The 22,130-nt window shown below is 38.1% G+C and overlaps 1 protein-coding gene across 2 annotated transcripts in view; it reads right to left on the reverse strand.

Moving 5' to 3' along the window:
• Positions 1-22,130, reverse strand: part of LOC129279599 (UDP-glucose:glycoprotein glucosyltransferase 1-like) — a 59,932-nt gene that overhangs the window by 6,534 nt on the left and 31,268 nt on the right. For both annotated transcript variants that reach the window (XR_010296141.1, XM_064111522.1), the window contains exons 21-34: positions 22,027-22,128; positions 21,358-21,494; positions 19,693-19,878; positions 18,529-18,579; positions 17,869-18,007; positions 17,201-17,359; positions 16,593-16,678; positions 16,106-16,190; positions 14,153-14,406; positions 13,544-13,628; positions 12,827-12,936; positions 11,594-11,827; positions 11,033-11,147; positions 6,356-6,472 (exon numbers count right to left, since the gene is read on the reverse strand). Coding sequence is in view for 1 of the 2 variants with exons in the window: in XM_064111522.1 (XP_063967592.1) it covers positions 6,356-6,472; positions 11,033-11,147; positions 11,594-11,827; positions 12,827-12,936; positions 13,544-13,628; positions 14,153-14,406; positions 16,106-16,190; positions 16,593-16,678; positions 17,201-17,359; positions 17,869-18,007; positions 18,529-18,579; positions 19,693-19,878; positions 21,358-21,494; positions 22,027-22,128 (1,860 nt within the window). In the remaining variant the exon portion in view is untranslated. The remainder of the gene's footprint in view (positions 1-6,355; positions 6,473-11,032; positions 11,148-11,593; positions 11,828-12,826; positions 12,937-13,543; positions 13,629-14,152; positions 14,407-16,105; positions 16,191-16,592; positions 16,679-17,200; positions 17,360-17,868; positions 18,008-18,528; positions 18,580-19,692; positions 19,879-21,357; positions 21,495-22,026; positions 22,129-22,130) is intronic.

The raw sequence follows: 22,130 nt of genomic DNA on the forward strand, positions 1-22,130 counted from the left end.
TTATCATAACAATAATATGCAACATATATACATATACATATATATATATATATAAACACATATATATATATATGTATGTAGCACTTAATACAATGTTCCTTAGAGCTGCTTAATAGTACCCAGGCTTTAGCATGACTACCCTGATCAGGCAGTCAAGCAATCAAAGATTTCCTTTCTACTGGGTACCCATTTACTGCACCTGGGTGGGGAGTGGGAATTTTTTTTTAGAGATTTCTGTTCAATTGAGAGCGAAGTTGGCTCAGTCATTACAGCGTCTGTCTGTCAAACCAAAAATCTTGGATTCGAGTCCACCCCAGGCAGATGACTGAAGCCAGTGTATTGTGTGTAAACGTCTCTCTCCCCTGCTCCATAGATGCAGGCTATGTTACAGTGGAAAACACTCCGTCCCTTGGATAGGACGTTAAATTGAGGCCCCGTGTAGAGAGTCACCACCTTTGCATGTTAAGAACCCACTGCACTATTCGTATAAGAGTAGGGGGAAACCCCAGTCTAGTGGTCCACCTACACTCCCCCCAATCAGTTATATCGGAAGCAGAGACCTGCGGGTCATAGTGATTCAGTTGGCTTTTCGTCTCCCAGGCAGCGAAATTATTTTTCCCACCAAGTTCTGGACCAACATATGAATATTTATGACTTGCGTCTTTGGATTAAGAGTACGCATGCGCGTGGACTTTGCCTCGACCAGTGCCGTTCGTAAGCATTCACGTTCAGTTGCTCAGAATGGATTAGCATCGTCAAATTACCGGTACCCTGATATAGTTACATAGGCCTTTTTTGTTTATATATATATATATATATATAAATATATATATAATATATCCAATTCTTAAACACTTATCAAACTAGCTGCCATCAATGGCAAGACATGTGCTAGGCTAGGGCTAGCTTAGGCTAGCGCATTAACTTTACCCCCTTTACCTCAAATCTGGACCTGCATGTCTAATGCCTAGTACTAATCAGTGTTGTCGTGCATTGATTCTCGGCCTTAACCCTAAATAGACTGGGCTATTTAGACGCCTAAGAAGACTGGGGGGGGGGGCTGAATCAACCCCCCCCCCTCCTTATGATCTCGGCCGTCGACCGCGGGATCGCGATGAAAATTGGCACGCGCGTTACCCATGGCATTATCTACAAAACTATAATATCAAATTCTGCAAAAAATCTCATTGCTCATTAATTATGCTAATTTATGCGTACAATCATAAGTTTGCTCTAATTAATAAATAATGCCCCTTAAATTTTTGTTCCACATACTCTAGATATGCATCTGATCAAATTCATTTAAAAAAAATTCAACATCACATTTATTTTCTTATGTATTCTATTGTTTTCTAAATTTCTTGTGTATTTCTTTGTTTTTCGACTTTTTGTTTTTTTTTGTTTTTTCAATGGAAATTTTCGGGGACTTTATTTTGACAATAAAAAAAATAGAATTAATTGATTTTAAGCATTAAAAGGAAAAATAATGATACATTTATGAATTTTGGCTAAAAACACTATTTGCATTGGATTTGTACACAAATTCATGTTTTTGAGTAATTTTGGGTTTGCATGCACTTACGAAATGTTGCGTAATTTCGGAACCGCGTACCTTGGGGTCACAATTTTGGTCTCAAAAGTTGTGCGAGACTTGTAAATAAAAAGTCAGCGAGCGACGAGGTCAAACAATTTCAAGCGGCGGATTTATCGCGAAAAATGTCGAGGGGGGGGGGCTGAATCAGCCCCCCCCCCAGTCTTTTTAGGGTTAAGGCCTACTTTTTCAAAGCCTTGGCCTTGAACATTCAAGCCTTGGCCTTGAGGATTTTGAGCCTTGAAATTTCAAGGCATTTTGTATTTTGTACTTTCATTTGTTTTAAATAAGAAATTATGAATGTTTCAATTGTGGTCAATACTACCAGTCACCAGTAACATTAGCAGCAGCAGTAGTAAGTGTACTAGCAGTGCCATCAATTTTAATTGTCACCATTATCAAGAATTTTCAAACAAAGAATACATCAATTATGAAAACTAGTATAAGTTATGTATTGGTAATGTGTTGTAATCATGACTAATGATGATAATGACAGTAAATAATAATGATCATGATCAAGATAATAGTCCTTTGATGGCAAGAATAAATTTGACATCTCACTGCAATTTTGACAATAATTTTTATACTTTAAACATAGCTAACTCTAAAGAACGATAACAAGGTTGATTTCTATTCCATTAGGATTTTCTTTGTATTATTTTCTTTGGCCAACAAGAGTGTTTTAAGACTTAATGATATTCTGAAAAAGATTTGGTAAACTTTAACACAGTCTTCAATTTTGTCATATCCAAATGGGTTATGTCAATGGCATGATGAGCCAGAAACTTTGCGGGACCAAGCATGGCATATAGAGCAAAATTTCTGTCAAGAAAAGAAGAAAGCGATTGAAGCGAGCGAGTGAACAAACTTTGTCCCCCTCTTTCTATAGGAAGAGCTAATTTTGTCATAGATTGTTTAAAAAATAATATCACATTTACTCAATCTTTTCTATCCCTTCCCCCCCCCCCCCTTGTCTAAGATTATTCTTGGTGGTGGAACTTATTCTTCTCTCTATCTCTTTTCAAAATTGTATATTTGTTTTAGGTCAGATTGACAAAACAAAGGGGAAAAATGTTTACTTCTTTTTAATCATATATCGTTCAACAGTGAATTTCATTTCTCTACAGTTTCAAGGAAATAACGTATTTGTTTTTGTGTCAATATGGTTTCAAGAAACAATAATTAATAAAAAGATAATGATTGAATAATTAATAATTATTAATATCATCAATAAGTATTAATAATTAATGATTGATTAACTGTTTAAAGAAATAATTAAGATTTACCCTCTACCAACTGAGGGTATGGCGTACGCCCTGTTTATTTTATATCCTTTTGAATATAACTTTATTTTGTTAGTATTCTTTATTATGTTTTTTTTAAGGTAAAATAAGTGTAGAAGATACTAGACATGAGAATTGAAATTTAAAAGTGGTTGTAAGCAGAAAAATATGAAAACTGACAATAGAAAACTGACAAGAGCAAAAAAAAGTGGGAGAAAGAGGAAAAGAAGAATAAAGACAGAAGAAAAAAGAAGAAGAGGAAAATAAGGGGCGGAAGGCGAGTGAATGAAATAATGTGATGGGAAGACTTGAAAAAAAAAATCTTTCATGTTGCTATATAAAATTTTTGCTTGCGCTTCGCGCCAAAATTGCCTGTTCGATGAGATTTATATGTTGCTCAATAGGCTGATATGGTTTCGAAGTCAATATACAAAACATATTTTAGCTCGGACTTCGTTCGAGCTTTCATTATTTGTTTTTCATTTAAAAATTTAAGTGCTCTGTAAAATGTCCGTTTTATGGTCTACCTATCAGCATTTTAAGCTCACGCTGCGTGGTCACATTGTTTGATTTGCCAAGTTCATAATGTCTACGTGTATTCCATAATGTTCCATTAAACAAATATATTCAGAATGCTCAGATTCGAGGTCTAAATCTAAAACTTGCGCGATAGCCTGCATGTTCTTTATTTAAAATGTACTTAAATTATCGAGTTTCACATCAGAATATCAATAATTGTCTGCTCACGCTTCACAATCGCATTATTAATGATACCCACTTAACTATATCATATTTATGATTACAAAAATGAATAGAGTGTCCTGCTTTCAGGTCTAAAATCTCAATTTTCTTCCTCTCGCGCTTCGCGCTCGCATCATTGTTTAGTTACATACCTATCACATTTATTGATACAAAAAGTGCTTAGAATGCATGACCATTTTTTTTAGGTCGGAATGTCAAAAATTGCTCGCGCTTCGCGCTCGCATTATTGAAATATATATACCGTCGTCGTGGTAACTGAAAGCAGTTAGTTAACAGGTCCCTTTTCGATAATGCTAGAACAGTTAATATAAATTTCCGCTCGCGCTTGGCGTTAGCAGCAATCATCTAGTTACATATGAATCTTATTTAGGATCACACATACCATTGCCCATAATATTTTTTTTTAAATCGCTGGCGCTTCGCGCTCACACTTTTTATTAGGCTTATGAGATTATTTCATGTTTATGTTGTTTTATAAGAATAAAACTAAATGACTGATCGGGGAAAATATAGGTGAAGATAATTTCGGGCCCCGTCCCTTATTGGCGAAAGTCCGATCCGCCCTTGTGACACATACACACACATCGGGAAAAATGGCCGGTGCGCGACCCCCCTTCTGAAAAAGCAAGGACCCCCAGTGCCCCCCAGGAAAAAAATCCTAGCTACGCCACTGCAGTGCATGGAACGTATTCTAACGTCAGTGATCTTGATCCCCGTCTTCACCCAAAATTAAGGATTTCTTAGCTGAAAAAAAATTTGACAAGCAAAAAAAAAAAAAAGATCTTCACGTTCGAAAGAGGGGACATAGGTCTTTTTTTGTTGCATTTTGACATTACAAATTATTAATTTGGCTTCTCAAAGGGGGGGGGGGGGCACGTCCCCTGGATTAGTTGTAAATCGTCAGGGGGCAGTCTGCCCCCCCCCCCCCTGGTACACTAGTTGTTCCATGCTGATACAGCGTAGATCAGAGTCTAGATCTAGAGACTAGTCTAGAACTAAGATATTTTTTTTTAGATCTAGGACTGGTTCTGTATACGGACTAGACATATTAAACCATGGTAAATAAAATCAAACGTAAAGTTCGGAATTTACCGGTTCGAAGTTAACCATGGCATTAGTCGGCTATTACTATTAGTATTAGGCATTAGACAGGTCCAGATTTGAGGTAAAGTTAATTCGCTAGCTTAAGCTAGCCCTAGCCTAGCACATGTCTTGTCATTAATGGCAGCTAGTTTGATAAGTGTTTAAGAATTGGATATATATATTATATATATAGATATATAGATCTAAGCCTATAAGGCCTATGTAACTATGTAAGGGTACCGGTAATTTGACGATGCTAATTCATTCTGAGCAACGTGAATGCTTACGACCGGCACTGGTCGAGGCAAAGTCCACGCGCATGCGTACTCTTAATCTAAAGACGCAAGTCATGAATATTCATATGTTGGTCCAGAACTCGGTGGGAAAAATAATTTCGCTCCCAGGCACAGGTGACGCCAAACAATAATAATAAGTTTTAAAAAGCAACTCCTAAGCTATAAACCAATATGTTACTTGTCAAATTGATCAACAACACACCATACAAGTACTTGATTGAATTCAGAGGGAGCTTCTAACAATAAAAAGAAAACAAGGTTTGATGTTCAGTGTTCACTCAAGCATATAGATGTGCACACCATGCATACTCAGTGAAGTTCCATGTACTCTGGAAAAATGGTGTAAATCTTCTTTCTCATTCTTTATTAAACTTGAAAACTTCAAATTTTGAGCATACGAAGGAAAATTACTCTTTGAAATAGTATAATTTTCTAAATCTCACATTTTGAAGACCTGGGGAGTGTTTCATCAACATTTTCATCCGACAAGTTGTCAGATCTGACATCTTTCTCTGATGTTGATTTGCCGAGAGGTACTGTTACTATGGTAACTGTCGGATAAAATGGGACTTGTCGGATAAAACGTCCGACAAGTCCTTTCATGAAACGCCCCCCAGGAGTGCTACTGACAGCGAAACTTCCCTGGCGACTTACTCCAGACTTTTCGTGTTGACTACGGGGAAACTCTCTACAACACACCAATCCCTTTGAAAATGCGAGTCAAATTACAATGGAGAGCCGAGAGGCTTTTGTTGAAAGTTGGTGGACCTGAGGCCCATTTCATAAAGGACTTGCAACTGTTGTAACTTTGCCATAATGGCAACTACCATCGTAACAGGGCTCAGCAGCCAATCAGGATCAAGGTTTCCATGGTAGCTGCCATAATGGCAAAGTTACAACAGTTGCAAGTCCTTTATGAAACGGGCCCCAGGACGACATCGGAATCTCATGACTCTCGATGACATACATGTATTTGCAATTGTTCGTCCGGTGCAAATCTTTGGATGATCTGCTGTCCCAGTCCACTAATTTTCGACAAAAGCCTCTCAGCTCTCCATTATGATTCTAATTGCGATTTCAAAGGAATCGACGCATTGTAAGAAGTTTCCCCATAGTAAATGTAAAAACTACCTATTATTGGTTCACAGGCGCAGATCCAGCCAGATTAGACACGATAGTTTTGAGAGGTCGGCTTTTTTGCAAAAACTATACAGCCCCTAAAACCGTATTGGGTCTAATCTGGCTCGATCCGTGCCAAGGTTCAGGGGTGAAAGGTCACAAATCTACCTTGCTAGTAACTTTTTTTTTCAATGAGAGTAAAACATACAAAATAAACTCACCAAGTCTATTGTCTTAGCTCTAGGTTTCTCTGATTCGTGGCACCACGTTTCACAGTAGAGCCATTCCTGAGGTAACGACCTTATAGCAACTTGATGTATCATGTTATTAGGTAAATCCTGAAAATGAAACATGGGAAAAAATGAAAGGATTAATCAATATTCATCCTTGAAGGGGTGGGAGTCAAAGAAAGTGTAAAGGGGTCTGTTTCATAAAACTTGTTACGATGACAAATTTACAATAACAGTTATAAGCCACTGAAATCCTTCACTCTGATTGGCTGATAGTAAATAAGTTATATAAATCTTGCATTTGTTATTATAACAAGCCTTTATGAAATGTGACCGAGATCATAAAGGTTTTGGTCGACAAGCAGTTGATCTTCTTTTCAGGTAGTCAAACATCAAATGGCCTAATCCTATTTAACCCTACAAGGACTGGGCTATTTACAAAGAGTTATGATTGATCCAATCAATCGTAACTCTAAGGGAATCCATAGGTGTCATAATTTTTTTCTTTGAGAGAGATACCATACATGTATATATTTCCCAAGCAGTCTCATATTGCCAAAGTCTTGTAGAGGGAAATATAAGTCTACTGCGGGAAATATAAGTCTACTGCGGGAAATATGAGTCTACTGCGGGAAATATGAGTCTACTGCGGGAAATATGAGTCTACTGAGGGAAATATGAGTCTACTGAGGGAAATATGAGTCTACTGAGGGAAATATGAGTCTACTGCGGGAAATATGAGTCTACTGAGGGAAATATGAGTCTACTGCGGGAAATATAAGTCTACTGCGGGAAATATGAGTCTACTGCGGGAAATATGAGTCTACTGCGGGAAATATGAGTCTACTGCGGGAAATATGAGTCTACTGCGGGAAATATGAGTCTACTGAGGGAAATATGAGTCTACTGCGGGAAATATAAGTCTACTGCGGGAAATATAAGTCTACTGAGGGAAATATGAGTCTACTGCGGGAAATATGAGTCTACTGCGGGAAATATGAGTCTACTGAGGGAAATATGAGTCTACTGAGGGAAATATGAGTCTACTGCGGGAAATATGAGTCTACTGAGGGAAATATGAGTCTACTGAGGGAAATATGAGTCTACTGCGGGAAATATGAGTCTACTGAGGGAAATATGAGTCTACTGCGGGAAATATGAGTCTACTGAGGGAAATATGAGTCTACTGAGGGAAATATGAGTCTACTGCGGGAAATATGAGTCTACTGAGGGAAATATGAGTCTACTGCGGGAAATATGAGTCTACTGAGGGAAATATGAGTCTACTGCGGGAAATATGAGTCTACTGCGGGAAATATGAGTCTACTGAGGGAAATATGAGTCTACTGAGGGAAATAGGAGTCTACTGAGGGAAATATAAGTCTACTGAGGGAAATATGAGTCTACTGAGGGAAATATGAGTCTACTGAGGGAAATATGAGTCTACTGCGGGAAATATGAGTCTACTGAGGGAAATATGAGTCTACTGCGGGAAATATGAGTCTACTACGGGAAATATGAGTCTACTGAGGGAAATATGAGTCTACTGCGGGAAATATGAGTCTACTGCGGGAAATATGAGTCTACTGAGGGAAATATGAGTCTACTGAGGGAAATATGAGTCTACTGAGGGAAATATGAGTCTACTGCGGGAAATATGAGTCTACTGCGGGAAATATGAGTCTACTGAGGGAAATATGAGTCTACTGCGGGAAATATGAGTCTACTGAGGGAAATATGAGTCTACTGCGGGAAATATGAGTCTACTGCGGGAAATATGAGTCTACTGCGGGAAATATGAGTCTACTGCGGGAAATATGAGTCTACTGCGGGAAATATGAGTCTACTGCGGGAAATATGAGTCTACTGAGGGAAATATGAGTCTACTGCGGGAAATATGAGTCTACTGAGGGAAATATGAGTCTACTGAGGGAAATATGAGTCTACTGCGGGAAATATGAGTCTACTGAGGGAAATATGAGTCTACTGAGGGAAATATGAGTCTACTGAGGGAAATATGAGTCTACTGAGGGAAATATGAGTCTACTGCGGGAAATATGAGTCTACTGCGGGAAATATGAGTCTACTGAGGGAAATATGAGTCTACTGCGGGAAATATGAGTCTACTGCGGGAAATATGAGTCTACTGAGGGAAATATGAGTCTACTGAGGGAAATATGAGTCTACTGAGGGAAATATGAGTCTACTGAGGGAAATATGAGTCTACTGAGGGAAATATGAGTCTACTGAGGGAAATATGAGTCTACTGCGGAAAATATGAGTCTACTGAGGGAAATATGAGTCTACTGCGGGAAATATGAGTCTACTGAGGGAAATATGAGTCTACTGCGGGAAATATGAGTCTACTGAGGGAAATATGAGTCTACTGCGGGAAATATGAGTCTACTGCGGGAAATATGAGTCTACTGCGGGAAATATGAGTCTACTGCGGGAAATATGAGTCTACTGAGGGAAATATAAGTCTACTGAGGGAAATATGAGTCTACTGAGGGAAATATGAGTCTACTGCGGGAAATATAAGTCTACTGCGGGAAATATGAGTCTACTGCGGGAAATATGAGTCTACTGCGGGAAATATGAGTCTACTGCGGGAAATATGAGTCTACTGCGGGAAATATGAGTCTACTGAGGGAAATATGAGTCTACTGAGGGAAATATGAGTCTACTGAGGGAAATATTATACAGATACTGCCTACCTAGAGTTTTAATATAACATTTCCTCTCCCCGACAAAGTTATATTTTTCCCAAGGGATTATATTTTGCCCGAAGCGCACATCGCTGAGGGAAAATATTCTCCCGAGGGAAAAATATAGCTTCGGAGGGGAGTTGAAATGTTATTTATTAAAAAGATAGACCAGGCAATATCTGTTATATTATATAGTCTATGTGGATTCGCCATCAGAGATTGCATTCATCATCATTCTCGCTCTCTGATAAACCCGAAATTCTTGCTGCAGCTCTGATCCATCTACGTCATAATAGAAATATTTTGGAAAATACATCAAACGCGTTCTTCATGCAATCGACGCGTTAACACTCGCGTGTACATATAAACTACCTGATTACGCAACTTTTAAGCTGCGAGTGACGTCACCTTAGTGAATATAACGCCGCAATTGACAATACAACGCAGTTATATTCACTGAGGTGACGTCAAAACCGAGAATATAACAAATGCGATCCTCGCAGCTATGGTCACGTGATGGCGTATTGACCTATCACTGATTCGAATCTACATAACCTATGTAATATAATGTGGTATCTCCCTCAAAGGCAGTCAATATTATTATTTCATATACCTCATACTAAGATTGTTATCTCTGATTGGTCAAAAACTGCATCATGTGACACGGTGCTATTCCGTCTATCATCATTTAAGAGGTTTGACTTACTGTAAATTTCTTCTATCAAACCCTCTGATAGTACTCGTAACCCCTGAGGGCGGGGCCACAAGTTATGTTTCTACGCGCGCATCTAGCTGGCTCGATCTCACTGGCTGCACTGCTGCTACTCGGTCATGTATGTGCAGCCAACGGTGCGCTGGCTGGCGCTGGCCAACTGGATTTATCGGTTGTCCTGTTGCCAGGCCAGCATGCAGCAGAGCAGCCCCAGGAGTGCAGCTCGTTTAAATTACAAGTGATTTAGCAAATCAAATTGAGATTAGAGTTACACTAGTGGTCCTAAAATTTAATCGATTGGGGATAGATTTATGTGATTATCGATGAGGTATATAAAACAAATATGGACTGCTCTGTATTCGGATGACAGTGAAAATCATCACTCCCTCGATGCTTTTCATACCACCCCTCGGCCAAGGCCTCGGGGTGATAGAAGGGCGAGTATGAAATGTACCTTCGGGAATGATAATTAACACTGACATACTCATGCGCATTCAATATTTGACTGCGCATTACTCATTACCTACAGCCTACAGCTGCAAGACATGTAAACGAAGCTATTACTTGTGGCAATTTATGTCTGTTTGTCTGCTTGTACTTCTGATTTCAGTTTGATGAAGTAATCCTGTCTATCATTGTGATGTAAGTTGTATACAGCGCAGGCAAGCACCATGCATGGCATGCATACATTTAATACGTACACAAGACTTGCATTTGGGTTTGATGAATGACAAAAATGGTATTATAGACCGACAATTCATTGCAGGGACGCAATATAGGAAAATGACATATTTGCAGAGGAGGAGTGTATGAATATTATAGTCTCCAATCATACACCTACACCCTGGCAGGGTCACTGTAATGTACTTGAGTTAATAAATTAGATATATACAAAATATGCACTTCTGTGCCTTGTCTCCAAAATACGTTGTTCAAGTAATAATATACTATATTTATCTGATCTAAATTTGATTAACTGTTAGGATCTTGACCACATTAGATTGCAAATACATGTATATGGTACTGTATTTACCTAATCTAAATTTGATAAACTGTTAGGATCTTGACTACATTAGATTGCATATATATGATACTGTATTTACCTGATCTACAGTAAATTTGATAAACTGTTAGGATCTTGACTACATTAGATTGCAGATATATGATACTGTATTTACCTGATCTAAATTTGATAAACTGTTAGGATCTTGACTACATTAGATTGCAGATATATGATACTGTATTTACCTGATCTAAATTTGATAAACTGTTAGGATCTTGACTGAGAGCTTGATACTGTCCTCTCAGGCGATCACCTGCTGCTATTCTACGGAACTTCACTAAATCTACCACATATAAGGCACTACAAAAGATAAAACAATAGAAGATATTCAAGATTAATGCCAGTTGTTGTAGCAATATCAAAATGAGTTAGAACAGATTCTACTAAAATAACCACACAGGTGTTTGTATGAATACAGTAAAAATATGTGCCTCATCATCCTGGTTGAAATTGTAAATTGGAATCGCTGTAAAAATGTTTGTACATAACATTATAAGCAAAAGCATATCTCAGAGCATTAACCATTTTTTTTATATCATTATTAATCCTCTTGATTTATTGTGAATAAGTATTGTGTATTAGTACACAAACAAACACAACTGGATGAATCAAGAGCAAAATTGATAAAGCTGAAAAGAAAGTTTGATTAAAGGAGACAAGAAATAAGAGAGTATGAGAACAATATGCATGAATTGAATGCACATGAAGTCATACAATAATACTGCCAAAACAAGGTGATAGCGTACCTAATGTGGTATTTTCTTCCTGCTAAATGGTTTGCCCAGTATCCCGATTTCCAAAATCTGAAACCATCCATCTCTTTTCTGCTGTCACAAAACGGCACATAACCATAGGGCGCCCCCTTGAGGTCAAAGTCAGCCAGTTCCTGCATGTCTGCCCTAACAATCTGATCAGCATCCACAAAAATGATCTTCTTGATGTTGAGCGGGAACAAAACATCAAGGAAAAGAATTTTGTACCTGTGAAAGTAAAATGAAACAAAATGGTTCAATATTTTTTCTGGTGACAGCTTGAATAAACTAAACTAAACTAATGATACTGTATTTGTGGTACATGTAACAATTTTTAAAATGAAGTTCCAACAAATCCCAATGAAATGACCTGTTGATATGCAAAATTATTTGCCAAATATCTGGATGAATGCATGAGCGCTGAAAGGCAGCTCGAGCTAAAGCCGGGGTAATACTAATAACAACGCGCCTCGGAATAGAATACTTCTAGATAGATAGCGCTATATAAATGCCTATTATTATTATTATGATATTGCTGAGAAATGAGCAAAATAAACATGCTATTCCAGCCAGATGTCTGGCCTTTTTCCAAGCAACAATAGTCCACTGTCCCACATATGTTTATTCGTGTCAGTGATCTTCAGTGTGGTTGCAATATCTTAAATTGGATGGAAAACAAGGACCCATTTCACAAACAAAAGTTCCTAATTAATGGTAATTCACATAATTATTGTAACTACCATGTAAACCTTGATTATGATTGGCTGACATCCGCCCTGTTACCAAGCAATTACCATACATGTAGTTATAACTCTTCATGAACTGGGCCACTGGACTGGTACGTTTTGTGGATACGTCAAAACTGAAGATATCATACAAATAATACGAGTCATTGATGGCATAAGTAAGAATTACCAGGGGTACCTTTGGAGCAGTCCTAACACGCCTGAGGCACAGCCGAGGGCATTTGGACCGTTTCAAACTTGGTTAAGTGTGTTGTACACTTACAGTATTTTTATGCCTGATCAAAATGATATGTTTTATGTTGTTTTATAGAATAAAGATGTGGATCCTTGTTATTTGATAAACCATCCTAATCTCAAAACCACGACCAGTCACTAGGACTGATCAATACTACCAGTCATTACCACATTTTTGAGGGGTCATGTGATCAATTTCAGCCAATCATATGATTAGGATCAAGAGTTAATAGGATATGATACTCACCCCCATATCATCCTTTGTTTTTCTGTTTGTTGATGGAGCCACCGAGGCCACTTATACTGAACTAACTCGTATTCAAAATTATATTCCTTAGCCATATCTGGTATTATTTCCTGTTAGAGAGAGAAGACAAAGAGTGAGCAAAGTAATGAATGAAGGTGGATGGAGTATAAGACAGTGTAGAATTATGTCGCTGGCGGGCTGATAAAACCTTGTAAAAATGTAAACACCTTGATGACAGCTCAGAATAAGTAGATTTTAGAGTAATAACAATGGTAGCAACCTGGTTTTGCCTTGAAAGGGTTCTTCACAGGTATCAGGAGACTGTTTTCAGACAACATGAGACTGCCACCATTGCTATAATTTTAAGATACAGCCTTTTCTATAATGCTGAGCTCAATATGTTTAAATTTTGAGATATGAAGTTTTTATCAGCTCAGCAGCCAACCTGGGGCACGTTTCATAAAGAGTAGCAACTATTGTCAATATTGCCATTATGGAAACCACTGTACCTTGACAGTTTGGCTTGACAGTCAATCAAAATCAAAGTTATAACAATGGAAACATACAAGGCTCGTACTAAAGCCTTATTCCGAACTCCAAATAAGATGATTTTGCTCATTTGAATATTCATATTGATTTGAATGTAAAATGCCATTCATAAAAAAATAGTGTGCAGTGGGCTCAAACAAAAATAACACTGTATTGTAACATATTTACCTTGAATGAAGGTGAAAGGTAATTTTTGAGGAACCAGAATTTGACAGGAGACTTTGTGTGCTTGAGAACACTCAACATCATGATTCTGAAGACAAAATTTAAAAATGAATGAATAAAAAGAAAGAAAGTGAAAGTATTAATGAGAATGGTGATTATGATACATACATGTAGCTGCCCAATCATATCCACAATGTAACAGTGGGGAACACATTGTTGTACAAAGCAGATTGAAGAAAGTCATCAGTAAAGTATTTCATGAAATAAATTGTTATATATATATATGAAGGTTTGAAAGAAAGTATAACATAAATGTGTAATAAGGTCTGCATGTACAGACTAGCAACATGTATGAATCTGTATTATGTATACACATGCATAAGTGGACATTGCACAATACGCACAGGGGGACTGTACAATGAAGGAGCAATAGAGAGTTAACAGACATTTTGAGTGAAGCAAAACTTGAGACTTTAATGCGTCATTATTCGGCTGGATGAACCCCAAAACATAACATAAATGTTATTCACTGACTCATTTACAATCAAGGATTCTCAGCCACATAAAACAAAATAACACACACATATACTTTGAGCACCAAAGTACCCTCACCTAAGCAATCTTTCATAGAGATGACCCGATGCCAATGAAAAGATATTCAGCTGATTATCCAGGTCCCCATTGCCGGTCTCTGCACCCTTTTTAGCTACTCCTCCTGATCCTCCCCCAGTAAGACCAGAAATAGAATTTGAGATGGAGTTCCAGAGTCCTCCTCCTCCACCACCTCCTCCTGCTCCACCATTCTCCTCCTTAGCTCCATCACCCGAGAGGAGGTCAACGTCCTGCATACCAGGCTTCTTCTTCACCTGTTAAATTGATTGTGATGTAAATACTATGATATATTCACCTTGTCTCACCTCAGAGCATCACCTCATCCCACCTTACCCCACCTCATCTCACCTTACCTCACTCAACCTCACCCCATCTCATCTCACATAACCCCACCCCATCTTATCTCACTTCATCATCTTACCTCACCTCACCCTATCTCATCTCACATAACCCCACCCCATCTTATCTCACCTCATCTTACCTCACCTCACCCCATCTCATCTCATCTAACCCCACCCCATCTTATCTCACCTCATCATCTTACCTCACCTCACCCCATCTCATCTCATCTCACATAACCCCACCCCATCTTATCTCACCTCATCTTACCTCACCTCACCCCATCTCATCTCACATAACCCCACCCCATCTTATCTCACCTCATCATCTTACCTCACCTCACCCCATCTCATCTCACATAACCCCACCCCATCTTATCTCACCTCATCTTACCTCACCTCACCCCATCTCATCTCATCTAACCCCACCCCATCTTATCTCACCTCATCATCTTACCTCACCTCACCCCATCTCATCTCACATAACCCCACCCCATCTTATCTCACCTCATCATCTTACCTCACCTCACCCCATCTCATCTCATCTAACCCCACCCCATCTTATCTCACCTCATCATCTTACCTCACCTCACCCCATCTCATCTCACCTAACGACATGCCACCTTACGTCACCTCACCTCATCACCTTACCTCACTCAACCTCACCTCATCCCGCCTACCTCACTTTAACCACACCTGCCCCAACCCCACCCTATCTCACCTACCTCATCTCATCTCATCAACATTAAATCCATTTCAGAGAATTGTTAGGGTCACAATGCCAGTGTCCACATTCGGTGAACTCTTTTAGCAAACAGTAATTTTACGTTTAAAAAAAATTGTCATTTTCATTTATGGAATTCCCTAATTCCACTTCAAACATGATCTAAAATGAAAATTCGTCACAGAAAATGTACAAAAGAATTCAATTTAATGACTTTTCACATTAAAAGTAGTGAACCAAAAATCTTCTGTTTCGATTATTTTTAGGTAAGTTCTTTCTTTACTTATGTAGGAACATGCATGGGTGAACTCTTGAGGTTTGTCAGTCTTCCAGTTTTTACAACCATTTTTAGGGCAAATCAGCGTTGAGCAGAAATGACAATGACCTGATACTCTATCCGTACATCAACACAAGTACATTCTTGTCTTAAAAATCTTAATTTATCTGCAGGACAGACAACTAACACCTCACGGAACAGTTATATTATTCAGCTGTCATCGAAGCACCAGTGAAAACACTTTTACTCCTTATTAAAATCCTTGCCACTGTCATAGCTGAGCCCCGTCTTACAGAGAGTTACGATTGATCCAAGCAATCTCAACTCTTTGGAAATCCATCCATACCATAATTTTTACTTCAGGAAATTTGCACAAAGTCCTTTGTAAACAAAGAGAAGCACACTGAATTCTCAAAGAAATTATGAATGTATGAAGATACATCATATCTAGAAAACACTTTGAACAAATTTGCATTTAGAAGTTGACGTTGCCGGCCGTCCATAATTATGGTTGATCGGATCAATCGCAACTCTTTGTTAGACGGGGCTCTGTTGTCATAGTTACCATTATCATCATCATCAGCTTAATAAGCAATAATCCTAAAAATTCTTACCTTCATCCTGACAATCTTAGCCTTGAAACTGCTCATAACGACCTGAACCTCCTCGCTTCCTTCAGAGGAATCCGTACCTTCATGACTAAGAATTAGAAAAAAATTAAGAGCAGAAAACAGACAAAGTAAATAGCTTTTCCAGAGGAATAGGGCGATGCAAGGTAAGCATAAAGAAATGGGCTATAATAGGAATGAAGACACTGCCTGCAACACCTTTTGGTCTGGCCCCTCCTACTAAAGTTATGTAGTGGCTTCATGCCTGAGACTTTAAACACCAAAGCCTGATCTTGTACTGTTTAGTGGACAGGACTTGTGTGGTGACCCAGAAAAGATGAGGAGGATATGAGGAACTCTTTGTCTACCGGTATCTCCCCTTTTTTTTAGCCACGATAAGGTTAGATATTACTGTTTATTCTTTCTTTGTCTTTCTCTCATAACTACAATACCTTTCAATTTCATTTCAACAACTTGAACAAATAATGCTAACCTTGCTATCTCATAGATATCTGAAGAAGGTCCATGTCTGAGACGCAACAACCAGGCTCCTGGGTTGGCCTTCAACTGAAGATAACCCTGTAAACAATAATAAGTTGGCCAAAGAAGACATGTAAGAGGCAAGTTTAGGAGAGCAGGAGGGTTGGGAACTTGAGGATGGAGGATGTACTGAATTATGCAAAGTGGAGGAAGGGGGTAAGGGTGATTGCTGTGAGTGTGAGGTGAATCCGGCAACCCCTGCGTTCACAGGGATATAATCGGATTTAAAACTACATGTACAATGTATGGATTGATGATGATGATTGAGCACCGCAACTCCCATCTAATAAAGCAAAGAAATCCCAAGTGATTTTTCAAGGTAAGTCTGCACGATAGTTTTATCATTTGACTTTAAAAAGCAGTAAAAACAGCATAAGAATGTTCTTGGGCAAAGGATTTCACATTAAAAAAATGTAAAAAAAAAAAAATTATAAAATAAAAAAAAGAAATTAAAAATTAAAAATAAAAATCTGGAAAAAAAATTATTAAAAACAAATTGGATTTCAGATTTTAATCAGGAGAATATCATGCCTGCTATTGAAGAGGCACCACCAAACTTACCAAGTTTGCCATAACAATGGTGTCCACCATGACAGGCTGGGTGACGGTACCAAGGGTGAACTGAAGGCCCCTGGGAGGCTGTCCAGAGTTCTGTTCAAAACAATGTCCCTCAAGGAGTAAGTACTCTAACTCATACTCGGCAAGGATTCCACCGGGTACCTAAACGATAAGAGAGAATGAAACATATACAGTGATCATAGAATGCAACAGTGCCAGGAGTGAACAGAAGGCTTATAGGAGGCTGAGCTGCCTTCTTTCCAAAGCAATATTCCCAACAAGTAAATGCTAATTAAAGATATCGCAATGGGACAAAAGATCAGGCCTTAAAGGACAAGTCCACCCTAACAAAAAGTTGATTTGAATAAAAGGAGAAAAATCCAACACGCATAACACTGAAAATTTCATCAAAATCGGATGTAAAATAAGAAAGTTATGACATTTTAAAGACTCGCTTAATTTCACAAGACAGTTATATGCACATCCTGGTCGGTATAAAAATGAGGGGACTGATAAAGTCTATACAAAGTTAGAATTAAGCTTCCGTAGTGGTGGCCTCAACTGTTCTCAATGTATTCAACTCAAATGATATATTCTGCAAAAGAAATGGTCACTACAACAGATGTTTACTTGAACCCCTTATGTTAAAAAGACATGGACATGTGACTGACCTCACTGAGTTTGATGTTGTCCAGATCACTAGATGTCCTAACCGATTCAACAAGCCAGCTCTCTGGGGTGAGTAAGTTCATGGTAAGTAGGGTGTCCAAGGGCATGCCTAGGAACTTAGCCGATGGTCCTGCAGTGAAACTAATCACAGAAGACAAAGAAAGATAACATGGAGATATATCTGGGCCCCATCTTACAAAGAGTTACGATTGATCCAATCAATCTCAACTGTATGGAAATCCATCCACACATCGTTTTTTCTACAGGAAATTTGCACAATCTCCTTAAAAGTAAACAAAGAGAATCACACTGAATCTTCAAGGGAATGATGAATGTATGAATAGACATCATATCTAGAAAATATTTTGAACAAATCTGAATTTTAGATGTTGACGTTGCGGGCCGTCCATAGTTATGATTGATTGGATCAATCGCAGCTCTTTGTAGGACGGGGCTCTTGCCAGATTGTATGACATTAGGTGCTGACCTCAAACAGTTACAACCTGCCCAAGGTCTATCATGATTCCAAAGTTATTGTGAGAACGAAAACGGAATGAACAGAAATAGGCCAGACTGACAGATAGACGACACAAAAACATACCGACTCCGGTAAAGAGAAGGCATACACTTCTTCAAAATGAGAAGAAAATGAATAAACATACCTGCTATCCACCCTGAAGACCAGTTCTGGTTCCAAAACATATCGGTAAAAACTGTGGAAAAAAAAAGAAAATGCATAATGAATATCAATGTTGCTGTCATCCTCATCAGGCCTTTAAAAATTGCTGTATAAGAGGGGAAAAACAGCATCAGTTTTTAAGACTTAAAGAATACAATTTTTTCGTCTTTCCACAATCAATTTTGTTTTTATCTTGTGAGCTTTCTCCTACTCGTTCTGCAGGCTTCTTCAGAATAGCGCTGACTCGCCGTAGTTGGGGTAGCATCGCTAGTCTGAAGAAGCCTGCAGAACCAGTAGGTGAAAGCTCACAAGGAAAAAACAAAATTGATTGTGGAAAGACTAAAATTTGTTCTACTAGAGTTCTACCAATCAGATGAATCTCTTTACGGATATCTTTTAAGACTCCGTTTTAAAATGCATGCTTTCCAGTCAATACCTCAATTTTTCACAGCTCTGAATCAAAGCAAAATTTGAAAGGTCCACTTGCATTGATATGCCATGTCTCTACCCAAAGCAAAATTCAAGCAGTTCCTTTGCATCTTCTTGAATCAGGCAGAGACCATCTGATTGAGCTTGATTTTGGATTCTATGTTTTAACACGAAGCATGTTTCTTCTTGAGACACAATTTAAGATATAAAAAAGTTGCTATAAAAAGTTGAATGCCCATTAGCAAGTAACCAGAGGACCCATGGCTTAAGGACCTCTCCGGCGACATGGTAATGAGGATAAATGCCCTACCAAAGGGCACAAGTGAAAAAAAGTAAGAATCAAGCCCAGACCCTTTTTTTGAAGACTAGATTGAAAATCTTCCTCTTTAATCAGTAATAAATCATAGTTACTTTTCTTGCTATTTGTAACATTATTCCACGTAATTATTAAATTATCCTCCATGCATTTTTCCTTTAGTTTTCGGTATTCTGAATTTTATATTAATTTGTATTTAATTAATTCTATCCAAATCTTCAACTTATCCTTATTTGTCTATGTATCCAGTGCTTAGAAACAATACGTATTACGCGCTTAATAAATGTTTATATTATTATTATCTAATTATCTCTGGAATCCAAAACTCTTGCTCTACCAACTGAGCTCTCATGACTCCTCATTAGGCTTGGATGACACAGCGAGAGCAAGGTGGATACTTACCTCTTTAGAGGAAGCTCTGAAAGCTGTGCCCTTGGGTTCATGTAGATATTGATATTCACATTTAACACCTGGTGAAGCACATGAAGAAGCTGACTCCACTTCTGGCTTGCCCTTGATAAGGGGTCCAAGACGGCCACAATATCATAGCTAGCCTGGTCAGAATTTCTTGGTGGAATATTCATCATGCTGCAAAACAGAAAATAAAACATATAATTAAAAATAATAATTGGATTTATATAGCGCTTTATCCAGAGGATACAAAGCGCTGTTGATGGCATAAGACAAGTTAAGGTTTATGGTTATATAAGTGTATTTTGAGATGTTTTTTGAAGAGGTCAAGAGAAGAGAGGTTTCGAAGAGATGGAGGGAGTTTGTTCCAAAGACATGGGGGGAGAGATTGAAAAGAGTTGAAACCGGCCTGTTTTCTGGATTTTTGAATGACATAGGAAGGAGCAGCTGCAGAACGAAGAGAGTATTTTGTTGCTGAAATAATGAAGAAATGAAAGAAGGAGGTGTAGTTGACAGAGATTTATAGGTTTGAACAAGTATTCGATAATGTATTCTATCAGAATGTATTAAGAGTATTTTAGCAATACATTAAAAACGTGTATCTTGGTCTGCATGAATTGCCCGTGCAGAGCGTATCCCTTAAAAAGGACCGAAATCCGACGAATATCCCATAGGCCCCTGTACGAAAGTTGCCATTGGATATGAGACCGTATTCAACAGTCTAGCGTGCATGCGCGAAATATACAACGCGTCTAACAATGAAAGCAATGAGATGCGCAGCATAGAGCAGAATCATGGCATTACGTTCAATGATGTCATAATGAACTACATGCATGTCAATCCTCAGAGGACATAGGAACATGTGTAAATTGAGTTGTCAGAGATGCTGTGTTTAACCAATGCATGCAAGGCAATAGTGTCAGCTTCTATAATGGTGGCATGGTAATATTAATGCTTTAAATCCTATTTGGCCACTGCATTATATTACAGCTACAGAAACTCAAAGTATAAAGTCTTTAGAAATGGGTTAATTCCTCCCCCCCAAAAAAAAAAAAATTCTTAGACATAGGAGTTCTCAACCACATCCCCCATCTGACTATGATCTGAGTACCTGCCCAAAATATTGCCATCCTTGACCACTAATGAATTTCATAATACCTGCGTGCAAGTTGTGCTGTTCTTGTGACATCACTCATACAATTAACCTTGAGGTAGTGGGGGCAGTTTCATAAAGCTGATCGTAAGTCAAGAGCGACTTTAAGAACGACTGGTGATCCTTTCTTGTGGTAAATGGTATATGCATCAAAATGTTCATTGGCGATGGTTTAGCGCGTAAGAAAGGTTCACCAGTCGTTCTTAAAGTCGCTCTTAACTTACGAACAGCTTTATGAAACACCTACCTGGTGAACTCAACATTATGCATTGATCTGTGTTTCTCTTTCAAAGTGATTAAAATCCTCATTTTAAAGTTTTCCTTGTATCAAACAAATGGTTCTACTGATCAATACTTTGATTTTCTTTTATTCTAACTCACAGCCGATGCTATCTTATATGCCTTCAGGAGAAAAATAAACCACTAAAAAGCCTCCAACGATAGTGAACGCTGGCGGCGCTTTTATCAAGAAACTCACAAATCATGACAGCTTTAATACAAACCTATGTTTTTTGTTCCAATATTGAGTATCTTTCCTTGAATCTGATTGAGAACTAGATGCTAGTAGAGCGTCTGTCTTCATCACCATGTCACTGGCAAAGTCTTTCCTCCTGTCCTTAGAAGATATTAGGTTCTTCAGCTGTTTGGTGGAAAAAAAAGTGAAATTCATTAATTTCAGCTTAAAATGTCAAACATTCAAATAAGGAATCTATGATTTGCATGTAAAATGTCATAATTTTCACTAGAAATATTATAATAATCCCCTTTTGGGAGGAGAATGTGTCTTGTCAGTGGAAGGAGGGAGGGAGGGAGGGGGGCAATGGGTCCACAAAATCTCAGGCAGAGATTGTGAGATCAGTCAGATCACAATGAAAAAACATTTGGATAATGGTAGAAAATTATGTTCTAAATTTCACAAAATCTTTTTATTTTACTCTCTATGAATTATTTCAATTTATGCATAAAATAAAATATGGCTTTACGTGTACATCTACATTTAGTATGATAGCACAATTTATAGCTATAAGTAACTCATCATTCACAGTTTCTAACTAACATTCAAATGCTAAATCTATTGCAAGAGTCTATGTCTTTACTTTCTGGAGAAAAAAAATCAGGTATATGTATCAGAAAAAAAAACTGTGAAAATCAGACAAAATTTTAAATCTTACCTTATTTTTCACATTGGCAGCAGAATTACTCATGATCAATTTTTCTATAAGCTCAAAATCAGCTACTTCTATAGGCTCATCAGGCGAAAATGGTCCAAATATCT

Source organism: Lytechinus pictus, chromosome 16, assembly GCF_037042905.1.
Source record: "Lytechinus pictus isolate F3 Inbred chromosome 16, Lp3.0, whole genome shotgun sequence".
NCBI lineage: Eukaryota > Metazoa > Echinodermata > Echinoidea > Temnopleuroida > Toxopneustidae > Lytechinus > Lytechinus pictus.